The sequence below is a fragment of the Sphaeramia orbicularis genome, chromosome 14, assembly GCF_902148855.1.
Source record: "Sphaeramia orbicularis chromosome 14, fSphaOr1.1, whole genome shotgun sequence".
In the NCBI taxonomy this organism is placed as follows: domain Eukaryota; kingdom Metazoa; phylum Chordata; class Actinopteri; order Kurtiformes; family Apogonidae; genus Sphaeramia; species Sphaeramia orbicularis.
The window spans coordinates 11285679-11310829 of record NC_043970.1 but is presented as its reverse complement, the minus strand read 5'-3'; the positions used below and the strand labels follow the sequence as shown (position 1 = coordinate 11310829).

At 35.1% G+C, this 25151-nt stretch overlaps 1 protein-coding gene across 3 annotated transcripts in view; it reads left to right on the top strand.

Annotated features, from left to right (window-relative positions):
• The window catches only part of acsl6 (acyl-CoA synthetase long chain family member 6), a 59694-nt gene extending 39091 nt beyond the window's left edge, over positions 1–20603 (top strand). For all 3 annotated transcript variants that reach the window (XM_030153339.1, XM_030153341.1, XM_030153340.1), the window contains exons 11-21: positions 1033–1110; positions 5950–6084; positions 6421–6555; positions 7586–7681; positions 9311–9383; positions 14757–14845; positions 15608–15724; positions 16792–16935; positions 17070–17171; positions 17283–17354; positions 19608–20603. In XM_030153339.1, the coding sequence (XP_030009199.1) occupies positions 1033–1110; positions 5950–6084; positions 6421–6555; positions 7586–7681; positions 9311–9383; positions 14757–14845; positions 15608–15724; positions 16792–16935; positions 17070–17171; positions 17283–17354; positions 19608–19748 (1182 nt within the window). In that variant the 3' untranslated portion in view covers positions 19749–20603. The remainder of the gene's footprint in view (positions 1–1032; positions 1111–5949; positions 6085–6420; positions 6556–7585; positions 7682–9310; positions 9384–14756; positions 14846–15607; positions 15725–16791; positions 16936–17069; positions 17172–17282; positions 17355–19607) is intronic.
• Positions 20604–25151: the final 4548 nt, after the last annotated feature.

Below are 25151 nucleotides of genomic sequence, written 5' to 3'. Positions count from 1 at the left end.
CCAACTGTACTCCCCACCCCCATCACCACCAAAATTTAATCATTTGCTCCTTGTGCCAGTATCAACATTTCCTGAAAATTTCATCCAAATCCATCCAGAATTTTTTGAGTTATCTTGCTAACAGACAGACGAACAAACAAACCCCCCCCCCCGATCACCACCAAAATGTAATCATTTGTTCCTTGTGCCAGTGTCAACATTTCTTGACTATTTCATGAAAATCCATCCATAACTTTTTGAGTTATCTTGCTATCAGACAAACAGAAAGACAGACAGACGAGCCCTGATGAAAACATAACCTCCGCTATTACACTTGGCAGAGGTAATTATAATTTATGGTACTTTCCAAGTTTTAATAATCAACCTACTACTACCTTTAAAATGTCTTATCTTTTATTTAAGTCATAAAAACACATTAAAACAGTTTAGTCACAATTCTTGTAAATCATGCAGTAGAGGGTTCAATACACTTCTATAACTCCTTACATGGGTTTATTAGTTGAACTTGGTACATAATCATTAAAGATTGAGTTGTTGTTTCATCCATTCAGTTAAATGCATTCCAAACTATTTTCTATACATTTTAGCTCATAGTAGTATAGTCTCTTCCCAAGAGTATATTTCCACCTATGAAGCATCTATACTACTACTACTACTACTATTACTAATAATAATAATAATAATAGCAACAAGAGGAAACCTGTACTTTAGTAAATACAGGAATAGTGATAGTGTGATTAAATGTAGTCTTTCCACAAATCCAGATATTTAAGCAAATTTTGTCATAAATAAGGTTATTTCTTCACGTAAAACTTAAAATACAACTCAGCTTTATTTCAGACAGGTCATTTTAACACCTTGATTTCATAAGGGTTAAATCATTTACTATGATTTGTTGAAGAAGTCTTTATCTATTGATTCATCCGCCTGTTTTTTATTGCCTCATTTGTGTCTTCAATGCAGCTTTTGACACAGTAACTGCATTGTATGATTTGAAGGCACTGATTGTTTCCTTCCCTCTCTCTCCTGCAGAAAGTCATTTTCCCCAACCAGGATGATTGCCTCATTTCCTTCCTGCCATTGGCTCACATGTTCGAGCGACTCATCGAGGTAAAGTAGGCCGAGCTCAGATCCGCGACCACAGGAATTAGACAGTTATGTGTTTATGAGTTTTGAGATGTCGAGTGGGTGGAGATTAGAGATCTGTTTGTGTTAGTGAGCGTGGGTGGTGGAATTTGGAATGATGTTGGAAGAAAAAAGAAAACGAGTCAACAGTTCTTGCTGGCTTCACTCAGATTCGTCTTTACTCGATGATGTTAACACCTGTTGATGAGAGATACACCTGTATTGTGTCTCTGCTGCTGTGGATGTTACATCATTTTCTATTCTAATGAAACTCAACTCTTTCATTGTGTTTATTTAATAATAATAATGGATTAGATTATTTATATATCGCTTTTCTATGAACACATACTTAAAGCGTATACAGTGGATTCATTATTCATTCACTCAAACTCTGGAGGTGGTAAACTACATACCACCAGATGCCCTGGGGCAGGCTGACAGAAGTGTGGCTGCCAATTCGTGGCTACTCTGTGTGAGTAGCAGGACCGGAGGCAAGAAGGGTGAAATGTCTTGCCCGAGGACAGCACATGACTAGGACAGAGCGGAATTTGAACCGCCAGCCCTTTGGTTATCGGACAACCCGCTCTACCTCCTGAGCCATGGCCACCCCGTTTAAGCATCTGCTTTGGTCCAGTCTGGATCATTCAAAGACACACACAGTACATACGTGAATCTGGTCATTTTTACACACACACACACACACACACATTTTGCTGTGATAATCTGTTTTCTCAAATAGCAGTTTCATGTGTTGTAGCATTTCTTAGTCTCCTGAAGCACATCCTCACCAATGTTGATTTGAGTCACACATACACAACAAGCTTTATTATTGGAGAGAAAAATCAGGGAATCAGCAGATTTCCATGCACTGCAACAACCTGTTAAATGTACAATATGTGTCTTACCCGCTGCCATCTGTCCTTTTTTTAACTAAAGCAGCCACATTGTAATGTTTGAAGAGTGATGTTTTAGTTGGAACATTTGCACTGACAGGCCACAGCAGTGAGTGGACATTTTGTCTTTCCAGTGAAAAATGTCATTTTACAGAAGGTCTAGTATACCACAGCAGAAAACATTCAGTTTCAGTTTGAGTCAAACTTCTTGGATACAAGTTAACAGATTACAGAGCTATGACTGACCACAGGACTGTTGGAACTGGGAGACAGTTTTAGTGTTGTGCACATTCTTCTGGAAAAAAAAAAAAAAACAAAGGCTTTCTACATGACATTATAGTAATAAAACTAGTCCAGAAAAACAAGAAAAGCAATTGATTCGACAAATTATTGCATTTGTACTTATAGTTTTAAAGTGAAAAAACCTTCAAGTAGTGTTTTTGTCCTTGTTCAGTCCATACATCTGTTCCTCTGAAACACAAGAAAATGTGGACTCAGTATGAGCTCAGTATGGCCTAAATGATGAAATAAACAGTCACAGCTGCACAATATTATTCAAAGGAATTTAGATGGTTGTGCCTGCTTCATTATGTGTCAGAACTGTAGCTTATAATAGCACAGAAACTCATAGAACCACACAGTACACAAAGAGCTGATGTACAGAGATGAATACAGTCAGATTTTTTAAGGCTTAAGGCTGTCATATCACTCCATCCTTCTAAAAAAAAATACACTAGGACAGGGGTGTCAAACTCATTGTAGTTTGGGGGCCACATTCAGCCCAATTTGATCTCAAGTGGGTCGGACCAGTAAAATAATAGCATAACAACCTATAAATAATGAGAATTCTAAATTTTTCTCTTTCAGTGCAAAAAAGGAAAATTACACTAAGAAAAGGTTTACATTTCCAAAGTCTCCTTTCACAAAAAATGTGAATAACATGAAAAAAATTTAATTTCTTAAAAAAAAAAAAAAAAAGTAGAATTTTAACAGTATTATGCCTGAACCTGATCATTCATATATTACAACTTTGCAGACCGCAGTGGATTTACAAAGGCACAAAACATTTAGTAACAGGCTGAATATTTTGGAGTTTGGAACTAAAATGAATTTGGCACCCATGACTGGTAATATCTTCAGTGTATATTTATAGATTAGATTAGACTTTATTGATCCCACAATGGGGAAATTCAACAGTCAAGGCAGCAAAACAATAAAGTGCAAAAAAAAAGTGTGCATGCATAAAGATAGTGCAAAAACACAAGAAAATAATATTAGTAATAAAAACTACAGACAGTACAGATAAGATGGATACTTCTTAAATGTATCCTGCGGGCCAGATTGGAACCTGGGGCGGGCCAGTTTTGGCCCATGGGCCGTACAGGGTGGGGAAGCAAAATTTACAATGAACATTTAGTTGTTTTTTCTCAGCAGGCACTACGTCAATTGTTTTGAAACCAAACATATATTGATGTCATAATCATACCTAACACTATTATCCATACCTTTTCAGAAACTTTTGCCCATATGAGTAATCAGGAAAGCAAACGTCAAAGAGTGTGTGATTTGCTGAATGCACTCGTCACACCAAAGGAGATCTCAAAAATAGTTGGAGTGTCCATAAAGACTGTTTATAATGGAAAGAAGAGAATGACTATGAGCAAAACTATTGCGAGAAAGTCTGGAAGATACTATTAAAGAAGAATGGGAGAAGTTGTCACCCAAATATTTGAGGAACACTTGTTCAAATTTCAGGAAGCGTGTGAAGGCAGTTATTGAGAAAGAAGGAGGACACATAGAATAAAAACATTTTCTATTATATAAATTTTCTTGTGGCAAATAAATTCTCATGACTTTCAATAAACTAATTGGTCATACACTGTCTTTCAATCCCTGCCTCAAAATATTGTAAATTTTGCTTCCCCACCCTGTATGTTTGACAACCCTGATGAAATAAAAGAATGTGGAGGTTTTTTTGACTGACATTGTTTGAATCCAAACCTTGTCAGTTAAAGGGTTTGGGTTTGGTTCAGACTTCATTTTATCAGTTATTCTAAATGACTCAGGCATTAAACTGCTATAGAAGGTGGTCTGAGTTTGTATTTTGAAACACACTTTTTTATGCTGCTTTTTTTTTTTTTTTTTTTTTTTTTTTAGATATTTGTGCCATCAGGGTTTTTCTTTTATATTCTGTTTTTATACTCTTGTAAATACATTATTTATACTTTTTATGGCACCTAAGACACTTTGCACTTTTCAGTTTCATTGTACCATGTACAAAGACAATAAAGACATTCTATTCTATTCTATTCAAGGCCTGCAGAATTTTACAGTGCATTTTAGATTTTGTTTTTTAACAAAGTGGATATTTTCCTTCATGGGTGTGTACCATTTGTCAGGCATACACATCTGCTGCTCTTATCACAAAGACTTTGAGTTGCATCATGTTGAACCAGCCGACATTGTTTACCCACAACATACAGTTGTCAGTTATGTGGGACTCAAAACACAGGAAATCACCTACATTGCCCCGGAGCATGACATATGCAGTCACACAAAGCAAGTATGTTTAGTGCCTGTCTCATAAATACATAAATACACCTCTGCCAATCTGATAGTGTGAGAGTTGGTGATGATTAGGGTATCAATCGAGGTGGAAAATTAGGGTGGTGTTGGTCTCTTGTTGTCCTCAGATGACCTGAAAAGCAGGAAAGGCATTCACATCCTGTGTAGCCGATCAAAGAGCTGAGTGTTCACTTATTCTGCTGCCCGTATTCAGACTCTCACGGTGTCTTGCAAATAATCAAAGCAAGGGGCTTTGTTAAAATGTTTGTCTTGCGTCTTTCAGGATACCATCTGGATATGATTAAAAGATTATTGCTATATAAGTCCCATGTTTCTGTGTTATGTAATCTTGTGCAATCTCTGGTATTTCCTGTAAGTTTTCAATGTGATGTAAAATAGTCTCACCTCGCTCTACTCACTCAACCCACTCCTTTAAGTTCAATTCAGTTTGTTTTTCATTCACTTTAGACGTCATATATAGGTTGTCCGTGCAGATTAAAAACTGATTTTATGTGGAGGAAAGATGAAAAATGTAGAAAGAGCAGCTTGCACATACAAATGTCTGTAATTTCCTTCGGTGTAATAATGAGTGTGCATTTACTCCTGCTCAGAAGCTGCTCTGAAAATCTCTATAATCATCACAGTACAGAAGAAATTGAACATCTTCAAAAATATTACAATTGAATATAATGGTATTAAAGCATTACATGCACACAGTGAATTTACACAATGCTACTTCACAATTTAAAACCACAATTGCAGCTGATCTATCAGAAGTGAAACAATCCATGCTTGTCAATGCACTGATGAAGATCCGCATTTGGTTTGTAACTCGGCACGCACAGAATCATGTATTCTTTTGCAAACAGGAGGGTTCAATTTATTTTGTAATTTTGAGTCTTCTTCTACTTTAAGATGAAGAAGAATCTTTATTTTGTCAGTATATAGTTCAGACACATAGACATGCACCACACACTGAAACTGACCTTCTGCATTTAACCCATGACTAGAACATGCAGGAACAACCACACACTGCAGACTAGGAGCAGTGGACTTCACATATCAGGCACCTGGGGAGCAAATGGGGGGTGCAATGCCTTGCTCAAGGGCATATCAGCCAACAACTCTCCACCAGTCTAAAGAATCAAACTGGTGACCCTTCGGTCACATGTCAACTCTAGGCTACTAGCCCACAGCGGCCGTTCAAGGCTGGAATCACGTTTTTTTTTTTTTTTGTTTTTTTTTTAACTTTCTTTCTTATTTAAAAAAAAAAAAATTCAGCTCATGATTTTGTTAATAAATGATTACAGCCCATTGTTTTAGTTCCATTAAACTTCAGTGTTTTTGTGTTGGTGTGTCTCTACAGTCGGTGGTGTACTGTCATGGAGGGCGGATTGGCTTCTACCAGGGTGACATCCGCCTCCTTCCAGATGACATGAAGGCCCTTCGGCCAACCATTTTCCCTGTGGTGCCTCGACTGCTCAACCGCATGTATGATAAGGTGAGATTAACAGACAATTACACACTTCTACAAATAGAGGAGATAAACCGGTTTGCTTTGTCAGTTTAGCCAGAGAAGAACAAACAATAATAATACAGGTGGCAGTCTTCAACACAGTGACTCAATGGGTGTGTAGTTCTAAAGTCAAAAAATAAAATGATCAAATGATGATTAATCCATGTCAAGTAAAAAAAAAAAAAAAACAGCACGAAAAAACAGCTGTGATCAACAAGAGAAGAGAACACATTAGGCTGTCGATGTCATATTGAGGGTGGTGTTACCTGCTGTTTAATGACTGATGTTCTTTTCTGTATTTTTGATCTGTCCTTCCTCTAGATTTTCAACCAGGCCAACACCCCATTGAAGCGTTGGCTTCTTAACTTTGCTGCCAAGAGAAAAGGAGCTGAACTCAGCAGGGGGGTCATTCGCAGTGATAGCATCTGGGATAAAATCTTCTTCAGTAAGATTCAGGTAAAGAGTGTGTAATGTTTCCTTCTGCATGAGCGTCTACAAACACTTAACCACTGTAACCAATGTTTGCATAAACTGTTTTCCTGAACCAATATAACGACATTATTTATATAATCAACAGATAATTACTGTTTGAAATTAGCTATCATCTAGGCAGGCAGTCAATGTGCAGGTGGCTTTATCACCTAAAATATTTAGTGGATTAAAAAATTTGTTTCAAAAGTTAAAATTATCTGAAAATATGTCTTGCAAGTGCTTTCAGTGAAGTATTTAGTACACATATGTAAAATCACTGCTGTAGTCTAAAGACAGCAGCAAGCGCTTCTAAAACAATTTCGTCCATTCTTTAAAATATCATAAATATACAATTTTAGATACTTTATATTTTACATATTGTCGTAAAATGATTGTGACCATGTAAGCTATTTTTGATAAATAAAGTGTATCTGTGACTCACTGAACCAGGTCAAAGGTGTTTACTGTTGTGCAGAAATAAGAAGAAAAAGAGGAATGTGTATGAAAAAAATAAAGAAATAGTCCAACTTTTATGGGCAACAGTGTATTCAATATAATGACCCCTCATTTAGTCTCCGTTCAATGGTTTCACATCCCCTTTATTATTCATGTGTTTAGTATTTTAATTTCATTTATTTTTTCCATTTTATTTCATTTTTTAGATTTATAATTTTACCTATACTGTGTAGGATTTTTCCTATTCATTTGATTATTTGCTATACATCATGCAGTAGAGGCCTTGCTAATGTGCTAATAGTAATGTGTTAATAGCAAATTTTTCACAAGTTAAGACATCTTATTTATGTTAAGTTCGTATTATAATGGCAGTATGTTAGCTAACATTACTTACCTTCCATAGTGCACCGCACATTGTGCACTATCAAGCTATGTCCTTTGTTATTGATCTGATTGAGAAAACACTAAGCAGCAGAAAATGTTACACTGTTCAACTTCTTTCATGGTTTCTCCCAAAATAATGATGTCTTTGCATTAATGATGTTTTCTCTCTCTAAAGGCCAGCCTGGGTGGAAGGCTGAGGATGATTATTACGGGAGCGGCTCCTACCTCGCCCACTGTTCTGGGATTCCTCAGAGCAGCCCTAGGATGCCAGGTCAGAAATACTCAGATTTCATCTTCAGTTATCAAAATTCACTCTCAAAACCATAACCTTAACCCAGGGGTGTCAAACTCATTTTAGCTCAGGGGCCACATACAGTCCAATATGAGCTCAAGTGTGCCAGACCAGTAAAACAACAACATAATAACCTATGAAGAATGACAACATACTTTTCTCTATATTTTAGAGAGAAAAAAGTAAAATTACTTCTGCAAATTCTTTAGGGGAGGCGAGTGGTCTTGTTTTTGGTTTGGTTTGTTTGTTTGTTTGTTTGTTTGTTTGTTTGTTTGTTTGTTTGTTTGTTTGTTTGTTTGTTTGTTAACACTCTAGTAGCAAAACTATTGGTTGAATGCATACCAGATTGGGTTTATAGATTGCCAGTGACCCATAATAGATCTGATTAAATTTTGGGAACACTGGGCCAAAGTTCAAATTTTTTATGAATTTTTAAAATCTTTTTTTTTTTCCACATTTACTTATAATGGATGAAATTTCAAATGTCTGTAGCAGCAAAACGTTTGGCTGAATTCATACCCAATTGGGTTTATAGATTGCCAGTGACTCAGAATAGATCTGATTACATTTTGGGAACAGTAGGTCTAAGTTCACACTTTTTATGAATTTTAAAAATATTTTTTTCTACTCCCATTACTTATAATGGGCGAAATTTTAAATGTCTATAAAAATATCAATTTTGTTTCAATTTACTTAAAACTTGGCACATATTATATTATTATTATTATTATTATTTTATATATATATATATATATATATATATATATATATATATATATATATATATATATATATATATATATGTATGTATATATATGTATATATATATATATATATATATATATATATATATATATATATATATATATATATAGGCAATTGATATTCTGACATCACCATTTGCATAGACTGATCGATGCCAAAATAAGCTACAATACGTGCATTGTGCCTGGCAGCACTTGCTTGAAAATGTTTACATGTACAAACTATTCTTTAAAATATGTGAATAGCATGAACAACCAAGAACAACCTGAAGAAAAATAAATGCGGTATTATGTCTCATTTACACCTGTGCATTTCAATTTACAGATCAAAGTGAATATTAGCAGACTATTGTGATAATTACATTTATTTTTGTGCATGATTGTTTGTGAAAAGATAGTTTGTAAATGTAAACATGTTCAAATACTTGTACATTTTTACACTAAAACAAAGACAAATATTTAGAGTTGTCATTATTTATAGGTTATTACACGAATATTTTTCTGGTGTGACCCACCTGACATCAGATCAGGCTGTATGTAGCCCCTGAACTAATATCAACACCCATAACAGTTAATATCTTTTGTGTAATTTTTGCATTTCACAAATTCATCACAAGGGTCAGATTGGATCCAATGGAGGGCCAGTTTTGGCCCATGGGCTGTATGTTTGACACCCCAGCCTTAACCTAACCATGCTGATCTTAAAGTCTCACAAATGTCCTCACTCTCAGTATCTACATGTCTAATTGGTCTCGACAAAGATTTGTACATAATATGCACAAAGCAGCATAAAGAACATGGAGTGTTTTACACAACCCTGTTGTTCCATGGTCTGTGTTTACAGGTTTATGAGGCATATGGGCAGACAGAGTGCACAGCCGGCTGCACTTACACCACACCTGGAGACTGGACCCCAGGTACGCTTATCAACAGGCCCAGAAATAAATCAAGTCCCTATCTCTGCCTGACATACTGAACTCATTTCATTGTTTGCTGCAAGTTCAGAAGTCTAAAAATGGTACAGCTGACTCATGGTTTTGAGGAATAAACAACTCCTATGCTGGAATAATGTGTGTTAGACCTCACCCTCATGTATTTACATCATGCATCTGTGTGTAACAGGTTTATAAATTTGACTTTGCATGGCTCTGTGTTATTCCAACCTCTTTACAAGTGATGTAAGCGTTTAGGCATGGCCTTATCCGCTCTGTTCCTGATAAACATTTACAGACCACCCTCAGGTCAAGTGGGAGGGATGTAAATTCCTGGAATGTACAGTAGAGCAGGGGAGAGAACCGAACAGGCCCGGAAGTGGCAAAAGGAAAAAGAGTGTGGACTACGTTTAGAGGCCCTGAAAAGGTCTGGAATGAAAAGTTTGTTTTTGTGTAGAATTTTTATACATAAGTAATTAGCATTGTAACAGCATTTAAACAGGCTGAGATGAATTAGTTGAGAAACTGAACTTTGATTCCAAGAGAATAAATGAAAGCATTAATGGTGTTTGAAAAGCAATTTTCAGAAATATTCTTTTCTGTCTATATTAATATGTCTCATTTCTAATTAATGCATATCATGACCAGGAGGCCAGTAGCAACCACTGTATGGGAATATGAATGTAGTGATATGATAATATGCAGACTTTAATAGCAAAATAGCTGCTAAGAGAGACATTAAGGACAATCTACATTCCAATTTGAATTTACCTGCTGGTAGTCAGTGCTCATGCTTTGTTTTCTTCCAGTCACATGATAGGGCCCCAACTAATTAAAGAAGAATACAGAGAGACAGATGAGACTCAATTCAGCAGTAAACATAGGTGTCTGATTCCAGTATTGTCTGTTTTCTGTCCATCACAACAACAACACAATCCTGAAACAGGGTCAGCAGCATGTGAAAAAGATGCAGGGATCCTAAAATGACGTGGTAGTGTGGACACTGAGTGATCATGTAGCACTGAGGTGTCAAACTGTTTTTAGTTCAGGGGCTGCATGCAGCCCAATATGATCTCCAGTGGACCGGACCAGTAAAATAATAACAAAATAACTTAGAATGTCAATTTTTTTCCTTTTGTCATAGTGCAGAACAGTAAAATTAAATTATGAAAATGTTTACACCTATCCTTTCACAAAAAATGTGAATAACCTGAAAATGTGCAGTTTTAACAATATTATGCCTTACACATGCATTATAACGTATAGATCATAGTGGATCTGACTGAATGTTAATATTCTCATGTGTAACTTTTACACTTCACAAATTCATCCCACAGGCCAGATTTAAACCTCTAGTGGACTGGTTTTAGCCCACGGGCCTTATGTTTCACACCTTGGATGTAACAAAGGTTATGCATTTTAAAACAAAAAATATCGCACCCTGTTCACACTAATATGGATATTTAGTAAAAGGGACATTTTCCTCTATGTCTTGGACTTAAATTCACTGAGAGAATTAAAAACAAAAGAGAACGTCACCAAGTTTCAAGTTTTTGATGAAAATTCTACTTTGTATGTACAGATGCACCAGTTCTACTACTATACTACTATTATGAAAAGGTCTCTGCATGTAATTGTACATTATATGACTTGATCCAGAGCATCTGAGGCTTAAAGATGTCCACATGTAACAGTCTGTTGGTTCTGCATACTCGTAAGTAGAGTGATATCAAATGAAAGCTATGCTGACAGGGAGAAGATGCCTCCATCATTACAGAAGTAGTGTTTTTGTTTCCCAACACAGGATTAGTGTCCAGACACCCCTTCAGTTACAACAGAACTGATGCTTGTATTATTCATTTTTTCATGGTTAAACTATATTAGAAGTAATGCAGTTTTTTTTTATTTATTAATATATGGCCTATGCATAGAACTGGCCCGCCAGGGGGTCCAATCCGGTCCATGGGATGAATTTGTTAAATGCAAAAATTTCACTGATCAAAGATATTAACAATCAAGGATGTTAAAATCATTTCATCTCAGGTTCCACATACAGACCAATATAATCCAAGTGGGTTGAACCAGCAGTAAAATAATAACATAATAACTTATATATAATGACAACTCCAATGTTTTTTTGGGGGGGGTAAAAAAGTAAAATTACATGAAAATGTTTGCATTCAGAAACTATCCTTTCACAAAAAATGTGGCTAACCTGAAAAAATAGGAACAACCTGAAATATCTTAAGAAAAATAAGTGCAAATTTCCCAATATTCTGCCTGTTACTAAGTGTTTGTGTATTTGTAGATCCACTGTGATCTGTTAGTTGTAATGCACATATGTAAATGATAAACTGAGGCATAATATTGTTAAAATGGCACTTATTTTTATCAAGTAATTTCAGGTTGTTCATGTTATTTACATTTTTAAGGAAACTTTGTAGATGTAAACATTTAAATAATGTAATTTTACTTATATAACTGTTATTATTTTACTACCATTTGAGATCATATTACGCTGAACGTGGCCCCTGAACTAAAAAGAGTCTGACACCCCTGACTTTAAGGATCAGCTCATGTTTTTCATTGTGCACTCTTGTATAATGTTTGATAACTACTACAGATTTATATGAGGACAGGAGGTCCAAAGAAATTATTTATGAATTTGGCCCAGGATTTTGCATTGCACAACTGAACATACAAAGCTTTGGCCATATTAGCTGGGATGCTAAGCTGAATGCCAACGTCAACAAACATATGTAATAGAAAATAACTCGACATAATCACCGTCTTTCATCCTCTGCTGAGTCTAATGAGAGCCGTTTGGATTTCCAGCTAATTCCCATGAAACCGAGCGATAAAGACGTAAATCTCTCGGTGTTGAGTTGACTTTGGCAGCCTTTGCTAATCTTCATACCTGTCTGTGACCATGCTGCCAAATAATGTACAGTGTTATTATTACTGTACGTAGTATGAAGATACAGTACAGTCTCACATTTTCCACATTTCACACTTAACAACAAATACGTATAACCTTTACTAAGGAATAAGCCTGTTAAATCTGCTGCTTAACAATTAAAAAATAATAATTAAATTAAGTATTAACTGAGAAGTGTGGGGTTATAAGAACTGGAAGCTGTCAAACATAACTCTTTAGCTGGATTAGTTTACACTGTGCAGACCGTATCCTGAATAAATCTAGTGTAAATCCACTGAAGGGGATGAGTCACTGCCTGTTCCGGATTTCAATACCCAACATATGGATCCAACACAGCCAGACAGGAAAACGGAGTCACTTACAGAGAATCATCCCACCAGTGGTATAATTATGGTCACATTCGTTTCTGATAATAAAGAATTGCGCTGTGGTTCTGTGTAAAATGCCACCTGTCATTGATGATTTCCATTCATTCCTTTTTATTCATTTTCCTTCATGCACCAGTGTTTCCTTTTTTGACCAGATTTGAGAGATCAGTCTTCTTCTACACATAATTGGATGAACAACGAGATAATCTCATTTTAATTTACCATAAATACGGTCTGAAATATCAATAGAGCATGGTTAAAGGAGAACTATTCACCTCTTGACATTTGACTGAAGTAAAAGTGAATGCAGTGTGAATTAAATACACCACCATCAAATACAGAAAAGCAAACACTTTAACCCTTTATAGGGCACTATTAGAAATACTCTGAAATTCAAAATTTCCATCTTAGTATGTTATTGGAGGATATAAAAAAAGAATGTATTACTTTTGTGAAATGTTTCAAAAATAAAAAAAATATTATGTAGAAAATCAAGGTCCATGAAGTTACCATATTTTCTTCCTTACCCATAAGTGGCAGGAAAAACAATCCAAGAAGTATGTATAAAAAATACAAGAAAAACACATGTAAGGTGAAAGGAACATGTATTTTAGAACATTAGAACATCACTTTTAGAACATTAGACCAACATAAGCACTGATCCAGACACCTGTCCACATCCATATGATCCCTTTGAACATCATTCCTTACATTAGTACCATTACTTCATGGTACCTGTTCATGCAGAGGTGGACTTTACAGACCCTGTAGACCACATTGGACCTGAGATTCTTGCCTCACTGTCCTCACTGGAACTGTTGCCATCACTGTCTTGTAATGTGTATGGAAATGACCAAAAATAGTCACTTGCCCAATAAAAGGTTAAGTTGTCATCTTTCCTCATGATTAAAAATAAATAAGGCAAATTAATTACTCATAGAAATACTCTGAACTTCAAATTTTCCATCTTAGTATGTTAGTGGAGGATATAAAAAAGAATGTATTACTTTTGTGAAATGTTTCAAAAATAAAAAATTGTTATGTAGAAAATCAAGGTCAATGAAGTTAACATATTTTCTTCCTTACCCATAAGTGGCAGGAAAAACAATCCAACATGTATAAAAAAAATACATGAAAAACACATGTAAGGTGAAAGGAACATGTATTTTAGAAAATTAGAACATCACTTTTAGGACATTAGACCAACATAAGTGCTGATCCAGACCCCTGTCCACATCCATATGATCCCTTTGAACATCATTCCTTACATTAGTACCATTACTTCATGGTACCTGTTCATGCAGAGGTGGACTTTACAGACTCTGTAGACCACATTGGACCTGAGATTGTTGCCTCACTGTCCTCACTGGAACTGTTGCCATCACTGTCTTGTAATGTGTGTGGAAATGACCAAAAATAGTCACTTGCCCAATAAAAGGTTAAGTTGTCCTTCCTCTTAATTAAAAATAAATAAGGCACATTAATTACATGAATGATGAAATTTACAGTTAGACCAAAAAGTTTCATTTCATTATATCTGTAGCTGGATAGTCCGACTACCCACTTACAGTAAGCATAAATTTTCAGAGTGAAGTGCATGTAAAACATGTGATGGAAGATAAATAATGACATGATACACGTGTTTCATTCAATATCAGGGTAATCCACACTCATGATAAGACTGTGATATGTGCCTCAGCCTGTTTTGCTTCTTGCAGCCAAAAATAAATTGTAATTAGACTATTACATGACACTTAACATGTTGAAGGGCATCAACTTCTAGTCTAATATTGCCCCCTGCTGCTCAGCTGTGATACTGTACAAATTTATATTAACAGTGTGGATAAAGATGTGACTTTACCTTTTTCTTATGAATCAAATAAACATGTATAATTTCAGACATAACATAACCATTTAAAATGTTATGGAGCATATAGTCAAACTCATCCTATTCAGTACTAAATTAATAAAATGAAGAACTAGGTTATAAGTACGCATTTTATCAGGTTTCTAATGAGTGTCCTTTTTTTTTTCTTTTTTTTTTTCCTCTAGGTCATGTTGGGGCCCCGCTCCCATGTAATCTCATCAAACTTGTGGATGTTCCAGAGAAAAACTACTTTGCCGCTAAAGGAGAGGGAGAGGTAAAGGAAATGAACATGAAGACTTCTTGTATGCGCAGTGTGTATTAACCCATAAAGACCTAAATATACATCAGTGTCCAAAAGCATCTACTGATCTAAAATGTTTAATAACTTTAGAGCCATTATTCCTATTAATCCATGTAAATAATTGGTGTAAAATGCAGTTTATCATCTTTTCATGATCATCAGATATGACCCATTTGGACGTTCAGAGGCTCTGTAGTGAACATGGAAATGCCATTATCTTCAACAACACTGATTCTCCAATTAAAACCCATGGAGTTGGATCAATAACAGTGGATGGAGACACTTAGTTTATGTTCAGTTAATGATATATTTCACTGATAAAGCCACTTTTAATCATGTTTTCTCTGTTTTTGGTATGATAACCCTCAAATGTAATCTCAGCATGATGATTAAAGTATATGATCAGTAAAATAAATATAGAAAAATACCTGATTTTCGCTGAAATGAATGCAAAGTGGAGAGGATAATATTATGATAAATAGTACTAGATTGCATAAAGGATTAAATAGAGAGAAAAATTAATACATGAACTCTCACAAAAGTAGCATTGGGTCTTTATGGGTTAAGGCCTATTTAAGATGGGGAGAAAAATCACAAATTAGATTAAATAAAATTAAAAACTGATGCAGCAAAGGGTCCTCATTCAACAGAACTGAGATGAATTTAAATACTTAAAACAAATCTGCACAGGGGATACACTAAATAAATGTTAATCCTTATTTTGCTCCCAACCAGGTGTGTGTGAAGGGACCAAATGTGTTCAAGGGCTACCTCAAAGACCCAGAAAGGACAGCTGAGACACTGGACTCAGAAGGCTGGCTTCACACCGGAGACATCGGGAAATGGTTACATGTATGTACACAACATGGTGGGTCAATATCAGTATAAGGAGCCTTTGGTGTCCCCCTAGCAGAATCGAACTGTCACCATGAGCACATTACAAAAGAATGAAATTCTGGAATTTTATTATGAATGGACAAACACTTACATACATATCAGTACAATATGAAACCTCTTGAAGTGTGATTTTATTATTTTATACAATTTTCTTTGAGGGAATGTACATGATTTGTGCCTGTCCCTCATACTGCCCTTCTAACTTTAGTGAGATTGATAAGTTTTTAAATAAAAAAAAATTAAATACTTTGTAGATGTTGTCATTATACTGAAGTTTTTTTGATAAAACAAGCAATTTTGATCATTAATAACTTATTTTCATAATATTTAATTTAATATTCTACATGTCAATGAAGTTTCTGTCCACCCTGTCACTTTGAGGGAATCACCCCTTTAATAATCTGGTTGATGACATCACTGATGACATCATCATTTTGAGTGTCTTCATTGGAGGTGGAAACATAGTTTACAAGAGCATTTAGTATTTACATTTCAAAATTTTCTTCATTTTGTGTTTGTACTTAGATGTGGTCAAGCTTAGCATGTCCACCCTGTCACCACAAAATATAATTTAATATAGAGGTTTTCAGAAATTCAAAATATATTTGCTGAACATGATACAGTCCTCTTCAAAGACAACCTACTTTTCCAACTCAAGGTCCGACATGTGGTCATTAAATGCTAACTTTTGCCCAAACTGTCCACCCTGTCACTTATTTTTACATATGTTTATTAGTGACAGGGTGGACATATTTGTTCCATATTTGGTGGTCTGCTTGTACTTTGTCTGTTTGCAAAAAAAATTATTTTAAAATATGTGAGAGCTTGACCAACATTCACATAACACATTGAACATAAAGTTAAATGGAGAATCTCAAGTTTTTGGTTTTTTGGACATTTTGAAGTGTGACAGGCACCTTATAGTGATATTGACCCAATGATCTGGATATGTCATTCATTTGGATGAACTGGGTTGTGGATTCTCCTTTTAAAGATGTCTTCTCTGCTCTGTCCTCCTCCAGAACGGCACGCTGAAGATCATCGACAGGAAGAAGCACATCTTTAAGTTGGCCCAGGGTGAGTACATCTCCCCCGAGAAGATCGAGAACATCTACATTCGGAGCGAACCAGTGGCACAGCTCTACGTTCACGGTGACAGCCTGCAGGTAATATCACACACAGGTGTCATATTCAAGCCCAAATGCTGAGCTAATGCTACCCCTTTATGCTACTGACCTGATGTGTTTTATTAAGGTGGAGTTCATAACATTCCTGTAATGTTTATTGTGCCTGTGTTCAGTCTTGTTTGGTGGGAATCGTGGTTCCGGACCCTGAGGTCATGCCTGAATGGGCCAGAAAGAAAGGCTTGATAGGCACCTACAAGGACCTCTGTAAAAACACGGTGGGTGGTGGTGCCTTGTTCAATTATAATCAACCTTTAAATGATTATTCTAAAAAAATGAATAAATGAATACTGAGTGATATTTACACAGAGTACATCCTTTTACTACAGGCATTGAAGACAGCAATCCTGGAAGATTTGGTACGTCTGGGCAAAGCTGCTGGCCTCCACTCTTTTGAACAAGTAAGGACAAAAAAAAAAAAACCTGAGATCTGTAAATATTCAGTCTGATTTTTATTCCATAACTATGCTCTATGAGTCTTTTCTCAGCTCTCTATACTCCAAAATTAATAATATCTACACTGATGTACATCAGCATGTGGTTCAAATTCTGTTGTTGGACTCTGTTACTGTATATACATATGTCAGTGCTTCAGAAAGGCTATTTGATTATGTGTGGAATATTATTATTATTACAGAACCCCAGAACAAAACACAAAATCAGCTGTAATTGTGGCTCCCAATATATATATATATATATATATATATATATATATATATATATATATATATATATATATATATATATATATATATATATATATATATATAATGTTTTTTTTTTTTACCATGTTTCACTTTATTTTGATGTTTATACACACACACACACACACACAAACACACACAAACAACACAAACAAAAGAAAACCTGTTCAGTGTTTCTCAGTGTTTCCCCTGGCCAACCCAAATGATTAGAGCGTGTAATGAAAAAGCATAGATGATGTAACACAGTGAAGAACACTCCTCTGACTCAACTTTTTCTGAGTGTGTTGACAGCGTCAACATCTAAATGTGTTCAGAAGGGGAAAACACAGTCAAGATGGTCAAAACATTGAAAGTCCTTTGACACTTCCTAAATTTCTAGGAGATTTTATCAGAGTTGCCAAAGAATCTATATTTAAAGTATTTCAAAACCTTTTAAGAGGCATGTTTTAGTACTTCAAGTGTGTACTTTTCTGATATTTGTTCTACAGAATTCAATAAAATGTGAACATCTAGTGTATGAGAGCCTATTAACACCACCTAAATAAATGTAATTTCTGCCATTAAAGGAATTATTCCAGTTTTTGTTTCTAAAAGTATTTTCAGTGACACATACAAACATACAAAATTATGATTTATCATTTTTATGTCTTTGAAATGACTAGTTTACCTCCTCATTTTAAAAAGTAATGTGAAAAGGGCACTAAATCTTATCTTGTCTTGTCTTTTCTTATCTTATCTTATTTTAGCTTAGCTTAGTTTAGCTTAGCTTAGCTTAGCTTAGCTTAGCTTAGCTTAGCTTATCTAAGAGTTGGGACCCAAAGTGGGTCATAGAGCTAGTTTTTACTGGGTCCCCAAATCAGTAATAAAAATAATAGTAATAAATCAATCAGCCCTGCGATGAACTGGCGACTTGTCCAGGGTGTACCCTGCCTTCGCCCCTATGTAGCTGGGATAGGCTCCAAGCGACCCCCGTGACCCTAGTGAGGATAAAGCGGGTTCAGAAAATGAATGAATGAATAAATCAATCAATTGATTGATTTACACAAACAAAATAGTGTTTAGTAGAAGAGTTTCTAAATGTTTAAGAATTTCTGAGAGGTGGAGAAGAGGAATAAGACAAAATAGATAAATAATAGCCTAAATAAATAAAACCACATAAAAAATACATACAAAATGAAAAATAAAACATGAAAACAAGACATAAATAATGCAACAAGTTAAAAATGATGTAAAAATAGAAGACTCAACAAGTCGTAAAAGTAGCAACACGATGAAAATGAACACAGTGAAAAAGAGATAATAATGTAGGAAGGAGCACTACTGCAGGTCGTTTATCTCTGGATAACACAAACAGTGTAGCTCTTGTGTTTTTTTCTTCCATCTGTCTGACACTGTGTAATTTTTCTGCTTGTGTAAAGTATATAGTCTGCAAAATGTATTAATATTTTTACATTGTTTTTGGTATATCTTTATACAAATTTTCTTTTGCCAATAGTAGGATCAATAAAGTTTCATCTCATCTTATCTTATCTTATCTTATCTTTTTTTTTTTTTTTTTTTTTTTTCCTTTATTTAACCAGGAAGTCCCACTGAGACTAGGAATCTTTTTTGTAAGGGAGACCTGGCCAAGGTAGCAGCCATACAATGTCCAAACAACATAAAACACATACATGATACACAATTAACAATCAAACATAATAACTATTCAACCATAATGGTATCAAGAAAAACAGTGACATTCTTCCTTCACTGCATTCTCCATGATACTTTTAAAATTATTAATAGAAATGAATGTATGTAGTTTTACAGGGTTTGTTTTAAGATTATTCCACGACCATGGTGCATGGTAGGAAAATGCTGTTTTTCCAAAGTCTGTCAGAACTCGGGGAACAATCAACTTGATTAATCTGACAAGTCATCTTGACCAGTGGTTTATCTGTCCTTTTATAGGTGAAGAACATCTACATCCATAATGAGATGTTCTCCATTGAGAACGGACTCCTGACCCCAACGCTAAAGGCCAAGAGGCCGGAGCTGAAGGAGTTCTTCAAGGTGAAGATCGACCGCCTCTACAGCAGCATCTCCATGTGAAGGCCCCGCAGAACTTATCTCCATACAAGCATCTTAAACACTAAGATCTTTTTTTCTTTGACCCCTGAACCTGCAGCGTGGGACAAAGATTGTGAAACCTTAGGCTTAATATGCTTCGTGGGGAAAAAACAAGCCAAACCTGGCGCGGCTACCTGCTACTGTATCCATCCAAACCAACTATGAGATTGCTCTGTCCCCAGCAGCAGAACCTCATCAGCATTTTATTGGTTTTTTTTACATTATTATGCAGTCCGTTCCTTCTTCCTGTCTTGCAGATTTTCTTCTCTTCTTTGTTTATAAGTCTGAATTAGCCACAAGACAACCCGAAGCCACAGTCGTGCATTAGCAAGTGTGATGTCTTTGTATTGTAGAACAAGGAGATGTCTTCATGTGTAGTAATGGTGACATCTCACATGGGATTGTAATAGACTTCATCCCAAATTGTAAAGCAGTATATTTTCAGTCAGCCAGGCTTGCTTCTGACAGCAGAGTCAGTATGCAGAGCCAGATAAATGTATTCAAGACAATTAGAAGTGTCCAAAATGAATTGAGAAGGTCGAGGGAGCAGCCATTCCTGCCTTAGAAATCATCGCTGTCTGCACTAGTCCATGTCTTGACATTTGAGCCACATGCAAACTGCAGTCGTTTTCATGCGTTCACGCGTTCATTTAGTCGCTTCTTTGTGGCTAGGATCATCAGTTTGCATGCTCCTTGTTTATTTGAAGGACGGACCCACTGTAACAGTCGTTTTGGTTCACTACGCTCTGCAATGACAACTTTCTTTATCATCCATCTTTGCATCAAGAGTATGTCAGGTAAAAAAAATTTTAAAAAGAAATAAAAAAAGAAATAATGCAAAACCAGGGCTCAGGGCAAAGCATGCAGTTTGCCCTGGGACCGTTAACATTTGACTTGAAGAAAAACAAAAACAAAAGGCAGTTTTTTCTTTGTGGCTATTAATAGCAGGTTGTATGCAGCTGCCCGCAGCCAATACTGCTGCTACTGTAAGGCTTTGTAAAGTACGCAAAGCTGAAGAATTCCACTCAATGGAGGAAAATAGAGCAACGGTTGACTTTTAAAGAGAATTTTTTTTCCTTTTCTTTTTTGAGGGTTTACACATAGAAGTAATGTATAGGCTTTTTAAGTTGATTACCGTCCCAAAGCATAAACAATGTGGATGTACATAAATGAGGACAGTTAGATGTAAGCATATTTATTAAATCAATGGTTTGAATGGATTTTTTTTTCTCTCTCTCTCTCTCTTCTTGCGTGTAGTGAGATGAATTGTACTTATTTATTTATCTATTCTGCTGTAAAATGGAATCAGCACCATATCCTTGTAATGATTGAGTGCAGCAATAGGGATGAGGAGGGTGGGGAATAGGACCAGGGCAATGAAATAAACGAAACTCTGGAATGATTTTAAACATGTCTCCTGCTCATTTTTATCATGTGAAAATGAATCTAATTTTCCTTTTAATTACAGCTTTCAATCACTGTGAGGTTTGTTTTCATAAGTTACATGAGGTACTATGAATAACTTTCATTAAAACAAGTAAGATAACATGACATTTTTATTGTATTTGTGGCTGATTCTTCTGCTGTTAATTGTAATAATACTGTAGGGACTGACTCTTACCACTAGTAGGCAGCAAAGGATAATACATAATATATTTTATACCACCTGGTCCGGTCATGGATGAAAAAATAGAAAATAAAAAGATCTGAAAAAATCACTGTTTATTCAACAGGAATGAAACGGAGAGGAAATAAAAGAGTTTGTAAGTTTGTTATTAATGTAATTAGCTCTTTATTCTGTCTTGGTCTGTAGAATAAGGGATGTAAATATGCGCCCTCAGATATTAAAGTTAGGCTTCCATAGATAGGTCTGGGTGGGTCCCAAACTTTCTCATAGAATCAGTTTTATGTCTCAAGACGTCTTGAATTCCCACACAGTCTACATTTTTAACGACTCTTCCAAAGCAATCTCGGAAAGTGTTTTTCTCAAATGTTGTTTCCTTTTTTAAAGTTTTTTTTGCTGATAAGATGAGATGAGATGAGATGAGATGAGATGAGATGAGATAAAATAAAATAAAATAAAATAAGATGAAACTTTATTGATCCCACAATGGGCAAAAGAAAATCTGTATAAAGATATTCCAAAAACAATGTAAAAATATTAATACATTTTGCAGACTATATACTTTACACAAGCAGAAAAATGACAGTGTGCCAGACAGATGTAAGAAAAAAACACAAGAGCTAAGATAAGATAAGATGAAACTTTATTGATCCCACAACGGGCAAAAAAAAATGTGTATAAAGATATTCCAAAAACTATAACTAAATAGGTTACATAGGCTCTTTGCACAAGCAGAAAAATTGCACAGTGTGTCACACGATACAGATTTCTAAAAAATGTAAAAAAACAAAAAAACAAAAAAACAACAAAAAAAGAAACATTTAAGAGCCACACTGTTGCCTTATCCGGAGATGAACGACCTGCGGTTGCATTCCTTCCCACATTATTAGTACCTTTTTCATCATTTTCAACTTGGTGCTACTTTTACGACTTATTGAGTCTTTTACATAATTTTCATCTTGTTGCATTATTTATGTACTGTTTTATCTTCCTTGAGGTTTTGTCATTTTTCATTTTGCATCTGATTTTTTTATGTGGTTTTATTTAGATAGATAGATAGATAGATAGATAGATAGATAGATAGATAGATAGATAGATAGATAGATAGATAGATAGACAGACAGACAGACAGACCGACCGACCGACCGACCGACCGACCGACAGACAGACAGACAGACAGACAGACAGATAGATAGATAGATAGATAGATAGATAGATAGATAGATAGATAGATAGATAGATAGATAGATAGATAGATAGATAGATAGATAGATAGATAGATAGATAGATAAGAAATGTATTGATTTTCCTATTAGACTAACAAAATCGTTATCAGTGGGAGAGTTTTTAAGTGTTTATGAATGTCTGAGGTGCAGAGAAGAGTGGTGAGACAAAAATAAATAAATAATAAATAAATAATAGTGCTCTAAGGCTCTTATTAAAAAAGCCCAGATGGACTAGTGCCAGGGAATTGTTTATGTCTAATCATGTAAATTCCTTGCGTGTTGTCTTAAGAAATCTGATGTTTAAGTTTACCTGAATCATTCAGAAAATATTGTCATTTTATTGTTGACTAATCTTGCATGTAGTGCTGTACATTACACATCTCAGTTCTGGGAACACTGGTATGACTGTCTCTTGAAAGTATAGAGGTTTTTGTTGTATCTTATGTATCTGTTTGCTTTTCAATGTGGACCATGACTCTCTAATATAGCTTATCTATCTATCTATCTATCTATCTATCTATCTATCTATCTATCTATCTATCTATCTATCTATCTATCTATTATTATTATTATTATTATTATTATTATTATTATTATTATTATTATTAATAATAATAATAATAATAATAATAATAATAATAATAATAATAATAATAATTTGGGGACCCAGTAAAAAGTAGCACTATGACCCACTTTGGGTCCCGACCTTTAGTTTGGGAGGGGCGGAGCCGTTAGCTGATTGGTAGATTCCGTGCAGGTGCGCTGGTTGCTAAGCATCAGACAGGAAATGAAGAGCACACTTCAATCACCGACGAAAGTTTAAAACTCCCAATACATGAAGTAATTAAACGCCTGTTTTTAATTGTGTAGTGATATGTCATGAGTCAACTCCTTTAGGTTGGACGTTTACCTGGATAATTTTAACACGACGAGTATTTTATCCGTTTGGATAAAATATTGTAGCGTTAAAGTCAATGTTATTTAGAAATGGGTCGGTTTAAGACCGGAGATGGACAGAGGCTTCACAGCAGACAATCTAACAAACAAGATACACCTCTGAAAGCAGCACTGCCCAGGAGATCCAGTAAGAAAAGAAACACAAAAACACACGTCTCTTTTTCCTATCACACAACTTACCTGCTGGGAAATAAAAATGAGTGACTTTTATTTCATTAAATATCTTACTTTTCCTGCTACTTTAACCCCTAAAGACTTAAAGAAAGATTATTGTGGTGACCTCCTCATGAAATCTTCCCTACATGTAACCTTTTTAAAAATGATTCATCACCCTTAATTATAGCTAATATTATCCACAGATTTTTCCTATTTTTAAGTCAGTTTCAGGTTTTTTCAACATTTAATTTACTGATTATGAACATATTCATAACAGAGTAAATCCAGTGGTTGGTACAGGAAAACAGAAAACTGAAGAAAAAGTGACTTTTCAGCAAAATATAACAAGCATCTGCAACCTCTATCATTTATCAAACTACATGAATCTTATAGGTGAATCAGTATTTCAGCAGATGACAGTATTTCCATGTTCACTTTGGAGCCTCTGAATGTCCAAATGGATCAACCTGATGACAATGAGAAACTGGATTTTACCTGAATGTATTTTAATGTAGTGATAGCGTTACTGACTCAAAGGTTATTAAACATTTTTGATCAGTCACTGCTTTTGGTCACAGGTGGCTGTTTTAAGTCTTCAAGGGTTTAAAGCCCTACTTTTATCTTCCTTCACTACATCTTTTTACTCCTACATTTTTCTGACAGCGTTTGAAAAGTTTTCCAATATGATGCATTCCTTATTAAAATACCCAGCAGAGTTAAAATGAGAGCAACAGCAGAAAAACAGCCAACCAGCCCTAACATGTTCATTATCTCATTACAATGTCATCTGTCAGTAGGTTGAACATATTAAGCAGCAATGAACATTCAGTCCCTGAAGTTGATGTGTCGGATTAGCAAAATGTTACTGTCTATTTTGCTGCATCCAACAGAACATCATGGAGGCCTACATCTTATATTCTCGATATTATTAACACTTTACCTATTGGTGATCATAGTGCTATATGCAGCAGGGACTATTTTACTGCATAATAACTACTTTTACTTTGGACATTTTGGCGATAACACTGACATACTTTATTTAACCTTCCAGTATGCACACTTCGTACTTCATGTTATGAAAGGTCATATTTTTTCACAATTTGTGTTAGGTCAGAGTTCAAAAGTTGTCCACTTTTGTATGCTTTTTAAAAATTCTGACCCACCCACTAAAATCAGCACATTGTTAACAACAGAAAATTACAACACTAGCACTCCTCTTTGAAGTGAGTAAAAAATGTGCATTGACACTTTTTAGCATTTAACATTTGACCTAGCAAAAAAAAAAAAAAAAAAAAAAAAGTACAGTATATTAACCAATGTTGCAGTTAATCATTGACATATGCCAGGCTGCAAAAATCAACAATTAAGTAATCCAATTTTTATGTAGTATATTAAAAAAAAAAAAGTTTTGTATTTTTGCAT